The sequence below is a fragment of the Alosa alosa genome, chromosome 20 (assembly GCF_017589495.1).
Source record: "Alosa alosa isolate M-15738 ecotype Scorff River chromosome 20, AALO_Geno_1.1, whole genome shotgun sequence".
NCBI classification, from domain to species: Eukaryota; Metazoa; Chordata; class Actinopteri; order Clupeiformes; family Clupeidae; genus Alosa; species Alosa alosa.
In genome coordinates this window covers 23,804,315-23,823,295 of record NC_063208.1, presented here as the reverse complement: position 1 = coordinate 23,823,295, position 18,981 = coordinate 23,804,315, and the positions used below count along the sequence as shown (strand labels likewise).

The following is an 18,981-nucleotide window of genomic DNA, read 5'->3' as shown; positions in this document are numbered from 1 at the left end:
GGTTTAACAATACTGTTAAGTAAGAATGTTTCAGATGTGAAATTTTTTATAGGAAACCAAAAATGCCTAAATACATTTCACTACTTTCATCAACAATATTTTTAAACAATGGGTTATGTGTATGTGTCACGTCATCCTGGATTGTATGTGTCACGTCATCCTGTGATTGTCTGTTTAAGGCAATCTTTGTAACATGTCTGAGTGTGTCATGTCTGAGTGTGGTCATTATTCAGTTCACAGAGCACTCTTCGGGGTGAGTACTATGGTCAGTTTTGTCATATTCCTGTTTGCTTGTGTTTATGTAAAGCCCATTGAATGGCCTCTGTGTATGAAATGCGCTATAGTAAATAAAGTTGACTTGACTTGACTTATAAATGGAAACAATAAGAATAAAAAATTATAATCAGAGTTGGGTGTAATGCGTTAGGCTACAAAGTAAAGAGCGGGCATATCAATAACAGCGTCCATAGAAATGTTTCAACGCAGTAACGCAAAAGTAATGTAACGTGTTACTTTCCATAGAGAGTAAAAAAGTAATGTAAGGGATTACATTTATTTTACAGTAGTGAGTAATGTGTAATACATTACATTTTTTGAGTAATGACCCCAACACTGATTATAATAGAAACAATACAAAGAAAAATAGAACCTTTATATAATATGTTAATAATAATAGTAGTAGTAGTAGTAGTATTTGTTGTTATTGTTATTATTATTATTATTACCACTGCTTTATTGTTATTATTGTAGCCTATGTACTCTTTATTTCATTTAATTTTATTTCTTAAATAGGCATTTTGTATTCTGTATTATATTATTTGTTATTTTCTTATTATTCATATTTAATACTTTGTAAAACACTTTGGGTCAACCTTGCTATGTAAAATGTGCTTTATAAATAAATTGACTTGACTTGACTTGATTTGACTTGAAGGGAAGCAAATGTATTTTGAGAACAGGAAATACCTCATAAAGAAATAAATATCTTTAACAAAAACACACACACTTCTTTTTATTCAACTTCAGACTCTAGTAAATGTGGAGGGCACTGTAGATGTGTGGGACAGACCAAAAATTAGCAAATCAAAAAGTTTAGCTGCAGGAACACTAGCAAAACACAAGATGCCACAGGTGGAGTTACATTTACATAATGCGTTTATACAATGAATAATACCAGCTACAACTATTTTTTCTTTAAAATCTAAACTATGTATCTTCCTTAGTATATTAATTTCTACAATATGAAAAGCGTGCATGACTGTTTGTAAATGTCTAATTTACGCCAAAGAAATTTGTGACATTGTCACAAGAAAAGTAATACTAATTTGTGTAACAAGATGCAATTTACATTAGAGACATACTTTAAACTCTGTGATGTTGTGCCATGCTGGAGGAATGGGGACATGGGGGCAGCCGTGGCCTACTGGTTAGGGCTTCGGGCTTGTAACCGAAGGGTTGCCGGTTCGATCCCCGACCAGTAGGAAAAATGTGGACGGGGGAAGTGGTTGAGCACCGCCCTCCCATGCCCACATCCACAGCTGAAGTGCCCTTGAGCAAGGCACCTAATCCCTCACTCACTGCTCCCTGAGCACCGCTGTAGCAGGCAGCTCACTGCGTCGGCATTAGTGTGTGCTTCACCTCGCTATGTGTTCACTGTGTGCTGTGTGTTTCACTAATTCACAGATTGGGATAAAGGCAGAGACCAAATTTACCTCACGGGATCAAAAGAGTATACTTATACTACTATACAGTTGATATGTAGATATTTGCAAACTTTCTATTGATGTAGATAGATGTAAATAAGTGCCTCTTTACTTTATAGGTTGTGCCTGGACAATATTGAGTGATAATAACTTTATGAACAGATATATCTGTTTGGTAAAACCTATAATGTATGCATTATGCAATTATACATAATACATTTCATGATGAAAAAAGATGTATACAATTATACATAATCAAATTTGTATATGAAAGATAAATCCTAATTTGTAACTATGTTCTTGCACCATACATTATTTTTTCTTGGATGATTAGTGCAGTGGTTCTCAAAGTGTGGAACGCAGGGCTGGACTGGCCATCTGGCATACAGGGCATTTTCCCAGTGGGCTGACGCATTTTTGGGCCGAATCGACGATGTAATTATGATTTAGGCTATATTTATTTATTTTATTTTTTTCTGACAGCGCCGGCCCTCAAAGGGCTGACAGCAGCCCACTGGTTAATTTTCCATACCGACATTGACATCGCACAATCAAATCTCTTACTTTTTTTTGTGGCCGCGCCGGTCTATAGAGTTAATTTTCCATAGGCCTACTAGCGCTAATACAATGGCTGTGACAACAAAATCATGCCTGCGTTCTGTTCCCAGAGGTTCTATATGATCTGCAGCGTTTCTGAAACAATGAGCCTTCTCTAGATTGCTGGTCTACGGAGCCATGAATTTAATTATGCTCGGCTTTTGTCTGTTAATTTGCGGTAGCCTACAATCGATAGCCTATAGAACCGCGGAACGAAAGAAAAAGAAACAAAAACTTTACCCAATCAGGAAATTACAGAGTTAAATAATATATTTCAACTCGTCTCGCTGGAGCCTCGAACTAGAGAATGTGGGCTGTTGCGCTAATAAATTAATGAGGGAGGGATATTATATGCATCATCTCTAAAGTTTTGCTAACATCTCCTTTATTATCCTGAAATATGTCTCCATGCAGGGCAGGACCGGTTCAAGCCTACTACATTTGGGTGGACTGGTAGAAATGTTGGGTAGGCTTAGCAAAATGGTCAAATTGGATCAAAATTGACATAAACACACACAAAAAAAGCAAAACAATCAGTAGCTAGCCTAGTAGACTGCCAGGACTTTTACGGGCTTTTCCCAAATCACGGAAGTAACGTTGACACAGCGGTAGATAGTAGCAGAGAGTAGAATCCATCAGGCAAGTGTTATTTAAATAAACTCCTGGTGTACTTACAAACTTTTCAATGCCTCGTTTTATGAGTAAAGAACATAGTTGTACTACTGTAGAAAATTCGTACCATTCAGGGCATTATTAGTGGGGTAATTTACAAGATACTCTATAGGTTCCATAAGCGCCTGCAGAAAGTCATTAGTTTCTGGCAGCGCTACTCGACCAGGGTTCGACCAAGGGAAAACAGGTTCTGGGAGGGTGTTCTGGCTCGGGGTCATGGTGCAAAGGATCCTAGGGTGAAATTACTCCGAATCATCGCTTTAAGTGTCATTCGGTTTTTGTCATAAAAAGTTAGGGTTAGGATTAGGATTAGGATTAGAGGTTAGGATTAGGGTTAGAGTTCATGTGTCATGATAGTGTCATGTGTTCATGATTGTATCATGTCACTCTTATGTCGATACTGTCAAGTAAAGTGTTACCCATATATCTGTACATGTTGTGAATACATTGTTCATATCATAGCCATATTTATTCTGCTCTTATAAAGTAACTGCTAATACACTGCACATATTTATATCTAATTTATATTACTCTAAACCACCTTCTGTAAACCAACGGCATACTACTATCTACACTGCACTTTATTTCTTGTCCTGTCTATGCATCACCTGTCTATACTTTGTGGATCACATTGCACTTTTCTGCTTTTTTGCACTTCTAGATGCAAACTCACTTTGACTTTGTACTTGTACTCTGCACAATGACAATAAATCTGAATCTAATCTAATATCTAATCTCTTCTAAATACACACGCTCAGGAGCTGTCTGACACAGACCCTCTCCCTCTCATTCGATAGAGTTTGCTTGCTTGAACTAAAAAAGTGTTTTAGGGAGTACTGTAATTCTAGAGACAAACTGTTTGCAAAGGACATAGATAACCATTAATAGTTGTATATACTTTTTTATAACCACTTCTGCTCAATAAAATCAAAAACCTAACCATTGTTAAAGGCTTGTTAAAAGAACATCTAGAGTTGTTTTTGTGTCTTATTGCCTCCCCTGTGTCACTGAGAAATTCAAACTCATTGCAACAGAGGTGTAAGCCTACGGAGGAAAGCGCAGTTGTTCGTTTGAGAGCTTACTCTCCAGACACTTTTTGGGGAAAACGCACACACACACACACACACACACATACACTGAGGCAGCGTTCTCAACTGTCAATGGTCACAATGAGTAGGCTCAAAACGCAACAGAAGACAATATTGTGTCAGTCCTATTGTAATGGAGACACCAAAGATGTTATGCTCTAAGAAAAGCTGCACAGTCCACGTATATGGTTCCTCAATTCCTTTTTGCCCTAATGAGTAACAAACTAATACTTCTGTCATCAAAACAACTCCATGACACTTTTCCAGACAAAGAGTGCATCTACTCAGAAAATAACTCATCCTTTCTATCTCTCCACTGAGGCTTTTCAACCAATCACACACAATACTCAGGTAATAAACAGAGCAGCATATGTGTTGCCCAGAAGCAAGAGCTGAGGTTTCAAACACGAGCTTGTAATTATGGTGGCACACTGTGTCTAGTGCTCTTAGAGGACTGTGATGGTGTTCCCATTCTTTGTTTGTTATAGAGATGAATGGGCTCTCTCCACGTGCGAGAACTGTGTAGAAGAGAGAGGTGAAGGTAGCGCGTAATTATCCTCTTTACAAAGCCTCTCTTCCTAGTTCCAAATTACTCTTAAAACCATCATTCTTTCAACACAATATGTTGTGTTTTGTTTGTAGATGCATGCTTTACTATTTGATCACATGTACTGCTATGACCACAGAGAGGCAGTGTGGAGTTTAAAGCTTTAAGTCTCTCAGACTGAGAAACACAGGCCAGAACACAGAACAGAAGATGAGGATCGGAACTAGAAAGGGAATGAGGCCAAGTGTCACTTTTCAAGAAGAAAAATAGCCAAGTGCACTTTTGTGATACTCAAGTGTAAGTCAGGTGTACATTTGAAGGTGGACGCAAGGAGGGTAGAACTATGGACTGGACAGTAAAGCTGATGACAAAGTGTGTTCCTGAGTATTGTTTTGTTGGTACTTTTCCCATGGATATTGAGCAACAATGTTGTTCTTTGGTCATCTATAGGCAAATTGTTATGATCATCCAATCAGAACACATGGAACCGTCTATGTGTCATTGCTAAAAAAAAAAAAGTTTGGTAAGGTGTCTCATCACCTTAAGTCCAAGAAATGAAGTCCATTATTAATTAATATAAAAACAGTGAATGAAGAAATTACAGCTAGTTTGACCAGTGTGATGATTGACTCTTTTAGACATGAGATTCTATTCTGCATTATGCCGTCACAATGGTAACATACATTATTCATCTGCCATAAAAACTGTGACAAAAAAAAAAAAAAGTTTGAATAATTTGCAGCCCAGTAATAACCATGTTAGAGACTGGTTTGCCCTCAATGGCGAAGCATTTCCCTCGAGAATGCAGTGAAGGGTACGATGTCAGTGACACCAGACACTTAGTGACTGAGCACAGAGGAGCTAGCGCATTGAGGCCAAGGACTCAGACTCCGACTCAATCTGTACAGACAGGCTGTCTGTCTGTACAGGATGAGCGTAGCGCTATGCTAATGCTAATCTCCACTCCACAGTCACCCGAGCTCCTCTTATCTGCACTGCTGTCTGACTGATTGGGCCTGATAATTTGTCTGTCAAAGGACCTGCCACTGACAGACCAGACATCCTCAGGCCTGGTCTGGTCAGTGTCTTCCTGTTCTGTCCTCCATAAAGTGTCCTCCTGAATGTCATCCCTGTGCCTTTAGGACTCGGGCTACTTAAGAGACCTGGAACTTCAAAGCTTCTGCTATCAAGAGGGATGGGTAGCTATTAATCTCCATCTCTCTCTCTCCACCTCTCTCTCTCTCTTTCTCCATCTCTCTCTCTCTCTCTCTACATATTGTCTCTTGTTAATGTCACCCTATTTTGATGTCACAAAACATTGGCAACCCCAATCATTCACAACTTGTGGTGAGAGCGCGCATCTCATCTCTGCTGTAACATCCAGTAGAGTGGTACTTTGATTTTCAAATTTGATTGCGAATGATCAATCAAAAGATCTCATGCGGGCTGTAAAGTTTATTTTTATATAACTAGATTGTAATGGAGGATCCATATTACAGTAATTTCATGAGTTTTTTTTTAAACATTTTTATTATTTAATGTATATTATTATGTAATGTACTGGTCAATTTTAAGATACCCAGTATCCGACCCTTTTGGAATTTCAGGCGACCCCACATGGGGTCCCGACCCCAAGGTTGGGAAACGATGGGCTACGTGTTAGGGGAGGAACTGAGGGAATATGTAAGTATAGGTTTTGCAGTGCCATTCTGTTTGAAAGTTGATGTAGCCTAGTTTCAGTCAAAATTGGTTTCTGTCAAAGTTGATGTAGTTTCTGTCAAAATTGCTTTTTTGTCAAAGTTGATGTAGTTTCTGTCAAAATTGCTTTTTTGTCAAAGTTGATGTAGTTTCTGTCAAAATTGGTTAGCATCTTCTTTTGCCGCAAGGGGGCAGTGTGACATAATAAAGCTGGAATAAAGTCTTTGAAACCTTTTTCCAACATACAGTAGTTCCATGAATGAGCAAAATTTGTGGGGGGAAAGTATTTTAATGTTTTTTTTTCTGTGACTGTGACAATTTTACTATATACTTATATTGATGCTTATGGTATATGTTTGTGTGAATATGTCTGTGTGGACTGTTTTCACTTTTTATGTGTGTTGGTGTGAGTATGAATGTCTGTGTGTGCAATCATGCTCTTGTGCGTACATTATGTGTGTGTGTGTGTGTGTGTGTGTGTGTGTGTGTGTGTGTGTGTGTGTGTGTGTGTGTGTGTGTGTGTGTGTGTGTTGCATGCATCTGTATTGGGGAGACAGTAGGAGCTCTCTCTGGGTCTTACACAGAATCTCCACGTGCTCACTGACTCAGATTGCCATCATTAGACAACAATGGACCCCTCAGAGAGAGAGAGAGAGAGAGAGAGAGAGAGAGAGAGAGAGAGAGAGAGAGAGAACGAAAGAAAGAGCAAGTGAGGGAGAGAAAGAGAGCGAATGAGAGAGAGTGCATCATCTCTATTTGGCTGACCTAACTAACAGTTATGGCCTCAACAGCAGCAGAGCAATGGGCCTAGCGGTCAGCTTCAATAGCAGCTTTGTGTAGGCCGCACCAACACACACACTGCCCGCCTCTGTACTTAGCAACATAAGCTCCCCCCCTAACCAACCCTGCAAACCAACACAGACTCGGCTGTTTGTGTGAAGAGTTTGTGTTGACCGACAGCAGCAGCAGTGTGCAATCCAAAATTCAAAACAGGGGTTGTGGTTGAATGTTAGTCTGTCAGTAGAAGAGATAAGGCATGGTGAATGGAATACCCAGAGCTGATAGCTGATATCTGAAGCGGTGTTTATCAAACATGACCATTGGAGATGTAATCAAAACAGAGTTTGTCTGGGTTTTGGCAAAGATTATACATGGCGGAGCAAGATATTTCAACAGGAACCACTTCCGGGAACCCGGACCGCACGAGGGGGGGGCGGTAGGTTGTAGCCTGGCCTCTGCCTGCCTAAGTACTTCCGCTCGATTTCTTTTTCCTACAGTACTCCGTCTGGAATAGGTTGATTCGCCCTCGTTTATTTCGGTAGTTGGGCAGCCGAACCAACCAGCGAACAAAGGGCGTCCTTGAGAATGATTACGTTACACGTCCCCGCCCCCGAAGCAGACCGCTTGGAATACATCAACGTAGAGAGTGAAAAGGGCTTATGCTTATGAAATATTTAAGCAAATGTGAATAAAAGGCGCAAATAAGGTTGGTGTGAGTTATTTTAGCTCTTTCGAGTTTAGCCTATTAACAGGAGTGTCACGAACGAAGTCACAGTCGAGTAGGATGTTATATCGTCAGCTAAACTTTAGTCATAGGCCTACCTTAATTTTGTCACTTGAAATACGAACGTACCCGAGTCAAACTTTAGTTTAGTAGGCTACATGGGTGTGATGCAGAGAAACTTCTCTGTATGACGAAATGCCGGTTGTTAGTGATTGGTTCAAAGCGGTTCAAAGGAACTCCAATGATTTTAAACCTCAAAACTGTGCCCTCCTACCCGGAAATAAACGTTTGCCTATGGATCTAGGTCAGACTCTCTTCGAAGTCAGAGAGTTTGGTTTCCAGGCTAGGGGGGGAGGGGGGACTGTGCCATTGAAGTATATGGCCATTGCTCAGAATTTCCTCAAAAAGATCCTCAAACCCTTCTGACCTATTTCAGGTGCATTTTTAGCATTTCTCAGCATTCCATTCTGGAGAAAAGCGACCTTATATCAGGTGTGCGCCTGTTATTTATTCTGCTGCTGTTGGCTGGTTGCTACGTACGCTCATCAATACATCAACGACTCTTTATACAGACAACGCCTCTTTATGCAGACAGGACTCTATCCCCATTTCGCACCCATAGACATGAACTACGACAAACTGCCTTGCTCCGCCATATACAATCTTTGGTTTTGGTATCTCAGCAGATCTCAAATGCTCCCCTAAACTTAGAGCTGAGTAATGCTCTCAGTCTTGTCTGGCCTTATTTGACTTCAGTGGATCCTGACGGACAGTAACTCAATCATGTTGATATTGCCGTGTATAATCTGATTGTGAACAGAAAGCAGGCCAATTTAATTGGGTCCTGATGGCATATCAGTGTGGAAGCTAGCCTGGGACGTGTCTGGATTATGGGCAGTGAGTCAGAAAACAGATGCAGGACACATAGCAAAAATAAATGTTCACAACTTCCATGTCTTTTTGACTCATTGCCCTACAGACAGACTGATCTCTGAATCATAGATTTAATAATATGCACATTTTGTGAGCTGGATCCTGATTACTTTTCACTATGATCTCACCCTGACATTTACTCATGTTATTTATTATCCGTCAATACCATATTCAATGCCATTTGTTGACTATTTAACAGACACTTTGAGCCAAACTAAGAATAGAGTATATGTGTGTGTGTCGTGTTGAGAAATATTGTTATCATGTTTCATCGTAAGTGATTTATAGTGCAGATATAGACTCATGCAGCACATATTATCAGGATGTGTGCACCCATGTCTGGGGATTGTAAGCACTTCACTCTAGCAGGTGCTTCTGTTGTTTACAGAAGTGTTGCTTTTTATTTATTTGTTTTGTTTTTTTTCTGTTTGTTATTCCTGTTATTCTTATTCCTGTAATTGATATTCTGTTTTGTTTTGCTGACCTAATCCTCTCTTCCTTTGTAACATTGTATTTTGTTTAACAATATATTTAGTGTCCTTGTGTATGAGCATGAATCGTGCCGTGTAAATAAACAAACTAGCCTTTTCTTCTCCAGTTTAGCCCCTTCTATCCTACCAGAAATGGGTTGACACTTGGAACCAGTCCAACCCTGTCCTGGGCCAGGTAAGGGCCAAATCAGAGCCAGGTCCAATCCAGAGCCATCCGCTCTGGGCTGAGGGTTGAAGGTTAGGCTCAGTGTCAACAGCCCGTGTGTACCTCAGGGGATTTGGCCTGATGACGGCAATCACACTACTGGTGCTTAAGAGCAGTAATCCACCTGATGGGGTTCCAGGTAGGAGAGGGCAGAGTGTTGTTCAAATGCCGTTACTAAGCGATAATGCACATCAGTGTAACAGAGGAAGGGCATGAGGAATTGGGAAGGGATCCATTGCATCCAAACGCATGCTGTTACAAAGCACTTCAGTGTAATAGAGTCAAAGTGTGAGGAATCAGGACGAGGATGCATGGATCCACTGAGAAGTCACATGCAGTAATGAATGACTTCCAAGAACTCAGAATTCCAACTAACAGTAAAGAATAGTCAGGTGATTCATACACAGTAGAAAAAGAATGTGCACAAAAAATTAAAGCACAGCAGTTCAGCAGCTCAGCACAGTCCAGAATATACTCCAGTCCGGGCACCCCTGGTTGCAGCCTTCCCTCGTGCCCTCTAGGACTTGTGAGGTGCACCAAGAACACGAGTGCACCCAGCGCTTGACCTCGGAGTGTTGGCTGAGGGCAGGGCGGAGGGGCAGTTGCATAAGACTCCTGTCGTCCAGGGAGGGGGTGAATGACGCCTTTGTGTATGCGGCTTGGAGGGTGGCTCCTTCCCCATCAGCTGAGCGGAGCAGCAGAGTACAGGGCAGGAGCTGGAGGACATCGCGTTCAGAAGGGAGTGCAAGGAGGAGACATGGCCGGGGGCAGTAATGTGACAGGTGTATGTTTGGGTGTGTGTGTGTGCGAGTGATTGTGAGTGCGTGTGTCTGTGTGTGTGTGTGTGTATGTATGTGTGTGTACATGCGTGTGTGACTGTGTGTGTGTGTGTGTGTATGTGTGTGATTGTGTGCGTGTGTGTGTGTATGAGTGTGTACGTTTGTGTGTGCATGTGTGTTTATGTGTGTGCATGCGTATGCGGGTGTATGCGTGTGTGTGTGTGTGCGTGCGTGTGTGTGTGTGTGTGTGCATGAGTGTGTGTGTGCATGTGATTGTGTGTGTGTGTGTGTTTATGTGTGTGCGTGCATGCGTGTGTGTGCATATGCGTATGCGTGAGTGTGTGCATGTGATTGTGTGTGTGTATGCGGGGTGTATGCGTGTGTGTGTGTGTAAGAAATATCAATGCGTTTGTGTGTGCATGTGCGTGTGTGCATGAGTGTGTGTGCATATCGCGGGTGATTGTGTGTGTGTGTGTGTTTCGCGTGTGTGTGCGTGTGTGCATTCGTGTGTGTGCATGTGATCCAGGTGTGTGTGTGTGTGTGTTTATGTGGAGTGTGCATGCGTGTGTGCATGTGATTGTGTGTGTGTGTGTGTGTGTGTGTGCGTGCGTGTGTGTGCATATGCGTATGCGTGAGTGTGTGTGTGCATGTGATTGTGTGTGTGTGCGTGTGTGGACACTCCTCACTCCACCTAACCTGACTGGAGGTGATAGTGATCGAGCATGACACCCTGGGGTTGAGGAATGCAGGGGTGCAGCTGGCCCTGCTTGCTTTCACACAGTGGTTGACCTCTGTTTGACCTTTGCATCTTTCACACCACATTTAGACTCCATTTGTAGTTGAAGCAATCTCTGAAATTTTCACCCAACCCAGGACTATAATTGCAGCAGAAATTATTTTTGTTGTATTCAGTTCAAGTTTATTAAACCTTACCATTTAACATAAAATCCATGAGAATCCAAGTGATGGAAAATTGCGAAAATTTGCATTATTTGTGCATATGTCAAATACCAGAAAATTATATATTCTACAGGTACACAAAAGTTTGTGATTTGCTCTTGTCATAATAAATATGTCTGACAACATATCTGAGCTCCATATCATGTTTATTGATGTTTCTGCTGTTTTAAGAAAGCTGAAACCACAAAAACATATTTATTTGCGTAAATCAGTCAACCTGAAACATCTGAACTCTCTTGTAATAGGGAACTGAAACATTTCCCTGAGCAGGACAAGTAATTCAATATCACAGATAGATCTTCAGAGAAATGGCTTCTTGATTTCCTTGTCTTTCTTAAAGACCCAGCTATGATCCTCTCCTGACTTCTGAATACACAAAACTGCACCAGTGACTTTTCATATCATAATCAGAGTTCAAGCAAACCTGTTTCTCAAGAAGTGAAAGTTATGATAGGGAAAACTCAGCTGGCACATTTCCAAATTACATTCATACTTTCAAGAGTATCATCTAGCCTGCTGGGTGGCCTATAGGTCAGGCTCTGGGAACACAATGGCAGCATGAGCATGATGTACCAGTCCGACACTTAATTACTGCTGGAGAGAGAAACTTTGTGGCATCTGTGTTTTCTACCTAATGGGGTTTCAGACAGAACGGAGAGTATACAGTGTGTGTGTGTGTGTGTGTGTGTGTGTGTGTGTTTGTTTGTTTGTTTGTTTGTTTTGTTGTTTGTGTTTTGGGGTACAACAACAACACTCTCCCTTCTGAATAATAATGATAAACAAGATAACCAACAATGTACAACAGTTGAAAAACAGACATGCATCATGCATATGCCACTTCTTAGATGATGTGATGTATGCCAGTGTGTGTATTTGTCTATGTATATGCAATGAACATGCAACCTGTGTTATGTGAATGCAAACTTTTTTGTGGTTACATTCGTTGAGTGCAGAATGAAGATGCAGATGAATACAGATGTAAATTGCATTACATAAACTGAATGTTAACAGGAAATGTTGATCTTAATCTACCGATGGCAGATTATTCTGCAATGCATTCTGGATCAGACATACCATGAAACAGGGATTTTGTACCTTTCAGACTGAGCTGCAATCTTGAAATTGAGTAAATGTTATGAAACCGACCCGAAGTAGTTTAAACCTTGTAATCTGAGAATAAGGCGAAAGTGACGCAGACCAGTAATCCTTTTCACCTGCCCTTTCAGATGAAATGTATGGTCAGCTGCAGTCTACTGAGATCCTAAAAGGTCACCAAAGCAGTAGTCTGATCAGCTTTTGTGCGTGTTTCTAAACATCCAGTTGCCAGTTCAAAACAAACAAATCGCTTTCAATTTCCTTGCCATCTGTAGAGCAGTGCCTGTTGCACTTACAAGGTAGCCTAGAAATCTAGACGCACCCTAGCGGCAGCAAATTACATTTGCTTCCAGGGCTAGTCTAGCAACTCTCCGTTGGCTTGTGAGCTCGAAAAATTAAACTTCTATCAGGCCAATCAAATCGTGTATAGAGTCGTTAGGCGGGCTTAACATAATGATTGATGGCAGAGTTGCAACCGTTTGGCTTGAATTCCCTGCTACTTGAAAACAAAGAAGGTGGATGTTGCTGTTGGCCAAAAGTGTGACACGAGTTAAGCTTTTTTTAAGTTGGCAAAAGTTTGAACTAGCCAACTAGCTCCGCTGGTGGGAAAATGCATGGGACTCATAGCGCTGTCCTATTGCGTGCAGAAGGAATTTGAAAGACAACCGATTATCCCGCCCCTCAGACTGAGCACTGCGAACGGTGAGTGCCCAGACCCTACATTTTAATGTGGGTCTGGCTCGTCAGGCTACTTACAAGGGCCATTGTCTCCAAAGCAACTCAGGGCTATGCAGTTTTAGCTATATCTACTGACAAGGTAATGTTTCACGATTCTCGCGAGATGTCTTCAGGTCGACAATTCTTGAAATTGCATTGCTGGTTCTCTCAGTAACGACCCATACGGCTATGCTCTATATGCTAAGTTAACAATTCCCCTATTAATTAATTTCGATTACCATCAAATTGGCTTCTTAGAGGTTATATTAAGGTAAAAATATTGCATAGTGTACCTTTAAGTGCCCTGCTCAAGGGCACAATAGTGGAAACCAGGAATTGAACCCACATCTTTTCAGGGTATTGCATGTTAGCCCAGCTCCTTAGCCACTACACTACCACAGTCCTCATTTTACCAGTTTATTTGTGACTTTATATGTATGTCTCATTATTAGTCACAATACAATACACATGATCTTTATCTATACCATGTAAACATAATCATCAGATTATGTTTTGGATTGATCAGTTCCACTCCAAAAAATTCAAACTTGAGTTCAGGCAGTTTATACCCATAATGCCTTATGCCGTTACAGCGAAGCATGCTCACATCATGGTAGAGATTTGGCGGCGTTATCTGCTTTGCTGTTTCTGCCGAGGCCTGCTGGTGGAGGGTGAGTCACTCTCCCAGCGGTCCGAGAGCGGGATGTTCTCACGGGAGCAGCGTCACGTTGAGGCCCGTCATCATCATTATCCCCTCTTTCCTCTTCGCAGTGTTTCCACTGTCACTCATCTCTCTCTCTCTCACACACATACACATGTGCACACACGGTCACATACAGTACAGTACATACTCAAACATACACAAACACACACACACACACACACACACACACACACACACACACACACACACACACACACACACACACACACACACACACACACACACACTTTCCCTTCCCCCCCCCCCTCTCTCTCTCTCAGACACACACACACACACACACACACACACACACACACACACACACACACACAAACACACACACATACACTTTCCCTCTTTGCCCCCCAGGTCCCTAAAGGAGAGGTACACCTGATGCCAGGTTATTTTTGGAGTCTCTGAGTTCTATAGTCTTATCAATATTCTATGCTATGACACTGCAATCATTTGACTCTATCGTATACTGCACTACTGTAGTGAGTACTATAGGCTGAGGTCTATGTTTATATTACTTAGCATATTTTTTTATCCATTAAAAATGAATAAATCTAGTAGGTTCAATAGATCTATAGATGCTTATCTAATATAGGGCAAAACAATAAGGCAGTGCACTTGGGGAGAGTTCATGTCCATTTCTACCTCCTGCCCTGTAGTGTGGAATGTGCCCATAATCCAATATGGTCAGTTGTCCAATGGAAAATCTTTCACCTTCCAAGTCGTCCACCATGCAATTGTTGGTGGTGAGTTTCCACAATTCAGCCACATGGCGAAGGAGACATTCTGTTCTTGGTTCTTGGACATGGTGAGGTCTGTTTGTACCCCACTGGTGTGCATCTCAAGATGTTCTATTGCAATAAGTTTGCCATGAAGAACATACTGTTCCTCCACTGAAGAAGAGAGTGAGGGGGAAACTCTCTCTCTGTGTTTATAGTGTCAGCCAGAGCATAGAAAAAACCTCTGTGGTGAAGAGATAAGGGTATTTTATGGTCTTCGGTTCTTCTATGACTATACTTTGATGTTTGTGCACTGCGAGTGGTTTATTATCCTTAATGCAAAGCAAACAGGAACCAGGCGGGTGTAAACATGCCAAGACCAAAGCACATGAAGTTTCTGTGTTTTTCCACCTCTGGAAAACGTATCCTAGGCAGCCAAGTGTTTGTCATATGTTTAGGAAGTAATGTTTTATTTATGTGAATAATTATTTCTCTGAGATCAATCTTTACTTAAAGGTCCAATATCTTTTGCTATGTTTACTCTTCTTATGTGGTACCCAGGAAAATCTATTAAATTATTTCATAAAGGAAAAGCTTCAATGACATTGTCAAAAACTATGTTGCATAATACACATGTTGCTTATACTGTATCTTTGTATCTAACATTATGACTGGACTCTACCCTAAAAATATTGTGGTCTATATTTTGCTTTGTTGCTTGGATACCGAACAGACAAACATGGAGAAGGAGAACTAAAAACATCCGGCATGTTGAAAGGGAGAGAATTGTTATCTAGTCTACACCAGCCTCACTGGTGATTGGGGATAAAAACATATTTTTTGAGTACAAGCAGTAAAAACCACCTGAAAGTTTACTTTCAGATAATATAATAGAATAGTCAGCTTTCTCTGAGATTCAAACCAGCTGCTATTTCCTCTCGCAGTAAGCCGCAATCAAGGCCCTAACCACTAAAGACAAGTTGAATGTATCAACATTGTTAAATGTCTCACGAAGGGTCAGCAACTGATGCTTTAAACCACAGGACAGGGGCTGCAGATTTCCTGAATGTTCTTAGATCTCCTCAGGTGCTGTTTCCCTGGTCGCCCTCATGCGCCCTGCACAACTAGCAGTGGTTGCCAGGATACACCGCCCAGTTCCGGAACATAGAGCTTGCTTGACTCCTGGCATCACCGTGGTGAACATGGTTCCATCAGACGGGCGGTAATTGTGACACAGATGCGATGAGACAGGGAACTGTGGAGTTTCAGGTCGGTGTCCCCTGCAACATGACATGCCCATCAAAGACACAGGAAGTGAGTGGTCTGATATCAGGCGGGCGGGGGTGAAGGGGGAGCTTTCTGAGAACAGGAAGACACTCTTGGGTAGAGGTGGGGGATTCTTGCCTTGTAACAAGGCCAGGGCATGCCAGGATAACTTCAAAAGAGCGTCAGCAACACTAACTCCTCTCTCTCTCAACCATCCACCTTCTTTTCATCTATGCCAGGCTAAATAATCACTCTTTCTGCTGTGATCTGGTCAGTTAATCCTTAGAGCCCTACGTGGTTACAGAGCAGAAAGCTTTTTTCCCCCCCAAGTGCTGCCCTCACTGGTCAAAGGGAACAGGATGTTTCTGCAGCCTTTTACAGTAATTGAGTTTAAGGCTTAGGCTTGGTGTGTGTGATTAGTTCGGACGGCTCTTGTGGCAGATCAATTCAGCGGCGATCAAACCACTTCAGCTTGATTGGGAGGTGCTGGGCATTTCTCTGTTGATCTCTTAAAAGGTTAATGTATCACTGAGGTGAGATGCTCTGCTCTTTCTGCTCAAGTTGGAAAACATTAGCCTCCCTGCGCCCCTGTCCTTTTGAACAAACAGCGTTTGATCATGTAAAATGGAATGAACACTTGCATCATTTCATTACAGCCATTTCATCATTCAAAGTCAACTGAACGTCAAACAGCTTGAGAAGTAGACAAGAAGACTGTTTTATCTGAGCCCATTGTCCAGGGAGGCTGAACCCTTAGGTCTTATTACTGTGTGCATGGGACACAAAGACAAAGAAAAGCATTCATTGATAATGGATCATTTAGCATTCATTCAAGGATGCGCTATGTCTTCTGCCTTTAATTATATTCTGGAGTTAGGTAACAGTCAAAGGAGTCCTTCTCCTCTGACGTTGCCTGATATAGTCTTCCCCTTTCCCATCTCCCTTGAGTTCTGGCACAATTGGCTAAGTCATGTCCTGTTGCACCACGGTGGCTCCTCTTCTCATCGTTTCAATGGACATTCAGAGTGCATTCAGGATGCCAAAAACACTCTCCAACGTCTCCTTGATCCTCTCCCAGGCACTGCTAACTTCCAGCCTACTGCCATGTGCCAAGGGAACAGTCGAGATTGGGGCTAATAGGAGGATTGGGTCGCTAATAATGCCTCGGCTGGGCGCACATGGCACAGCAGTGGGCAGGTGAGTGGCAGTAGTGGCGCCAAACCCAGCCAGCCAGCCAGTCAGTCGCCATGGCTACTGCCCCCTGGGTGCTCACTGGCGCTGTCTAGACCTCCTCCTCCCAGCAGTACACCTGCTCCTCCCAGCAACACACACACATACACCACATACACACACACAAACCACACACACACACACACACACACACACACACACACACACACACACAGAAGATTTGGTGCTGTGAAGGTGACTGTCTGAGTGCAGGTGATTAGCAGATAGGAACAAAACAACTGGTTTGAATGTGAATGTGACAGACACACAGACACAGTCTAATCTGTCTAATAAAGTATAATAAAGTCATGCAGTGAGACTGTAAACCCGATGGATGACCCATGCTGTACATAGACATTGACAGTTTTCCATGTGTTCCAGGTGTTCTTATTTTAAATAATGTTTAAAAGTAATTCTTTACAATGCAGGCATTTTTTCACAATGCATTTTGTACAAATGGAACTGATGTACTGAAAGTATTTCAGCAAGAAGTAAAAAAAAAGTGGAGAAAATCTGAAAGTAGTCAAATGAGCTTTTTCCTCTTCATAGTCATAGGCAAAGACTCTAGAATGCCCGTGGCTCTGGTCAGGTCTCTATCTGGCCCAGACAGTGGCGGCTGCTGTTTCATGATTACTGAGAAATGATGGGCTGGGAAATGAATGGTCTTGATCACAGTGAATAGCACACCATTACTGTAACCGACCTCTAACCTGCCTCATTTTACAGTGAGCCAATATGAACACTGTGTCTGAGTATCATTTCCCTGGAATCGCTTTTTAAGCCAGTACATAAGGAATGGGCTGAATGAATGGTGCTGGTGACTCAGAATAGCACACACACACACACACACACACACACACACACACACACACACACACACACACACACACACACACACACACACACAGAAATTATGGAAATGAACGGTGCAAAAATAACGCATCATTAAGCTAGCGGTAGTGCCCTCATATTACAGTAAGCCTGGCCAAACTTGTCTGAGAAAATAATGTCAATGAAAACACAATAAATTATTGTATGACAAAATAAGAAACATTTTTGAAGGTGGTAGACAGAAAACATTATAGTGAACTTGTCTGAAGAAGTTTTGTTATAAAAGGTGGTAAACACTACACTATCATTATAGAAGGTGGCAAACACTATTGTACACTATTGTTATAAAAGTGGTAAATGCTATTATGTAAACTATCGCTATAGAAGTTGGTACAGGATTGTAAACTATCGTAATAGAAGGTGGTAAACACTATTGTACACTATTATTAATGAAGGTGGTAAACAAACACTATTGTAAACTTTTTGGCAATAAGATTAAGGAAGTTACAGTTTGACTGTACTTCTGGTTCAGAGGGTTTAAGTTGTTCCGGAGAGCAGCCGATTGAAATTGAGCCAGTCCAGATCTGACACAGGCGTGGTTCGGATCAGACGCATCTGCGTTCATTTGGTTCACTCTGGTTCCAAAGTCAAAGTCAGCTTTATTGGAATTTCTTCAGCCAGTAAGTGAAATTCGTTTCTCACTATCCCCCAAGACATATTTTACCAATTTAAGTCCACAGACAAACATAACATTCGTAAACAAAAAAGTAAGGTAAATAAGTAAATGCATATAATAATGAAAAAATAAGAGGGGCTTCGAGGACAAGGAGAGGAAAAACACGACCTTGGGTGTCAAGCGCATCCCTCAAACAACACGTTCTATCCCAAACAAGAGTCTCTGGGCTCTCACAACACCAGCTGTGTAAAGCTCGCTTGGTAGGGGAGCTACTATTCTTAGCAGTGCACCGTTGAGATCAAGCCAACGGGCATAATAACAGACTTCAGGTGGCCAGGCTTTTGCCCCACCGGGCTTTTACGGCCTTGTTATGGCATTCAAACGTTCAGCAGAAAGAATTTTCCATAATGTTAAAAAATGCATTGATCCCACCGCGTGGTTGGTGCCGGACGTCACTGGTGTTCCTGAGGCTGACCAGATGTCTCGGAGTAAAGGACTGAGATTTTTGGGACACGGTGTTCCCACCATGCTTTTGCCCCGTGTCTAGGAACACAC

At 41.8% G+C, this 18,981-nt stretch overlaps 1 protein-coding gene across 1 annotated transcript in view; it reads left to right on the top strand.

Moving 5' to 3' along the window:
• Positions 1 to 18,981, top strand: part of LOC125284982 (opsin-5-like) — a 30,021-nt gene that overhangs the window by 3,594 nt on the left and 7,446 nt on the right. The window contains exon 5 of the mRNA XM_048229165.1: positions 5,750 to 5,806. Coding sequence (XP_048085122.1) covers positions 5,750 to 5,806 — 57 coding nt within the window. The remainder of the gene's footprint in view (positions 1 to 5,749; positions 5,807 to 18,981) is intronic.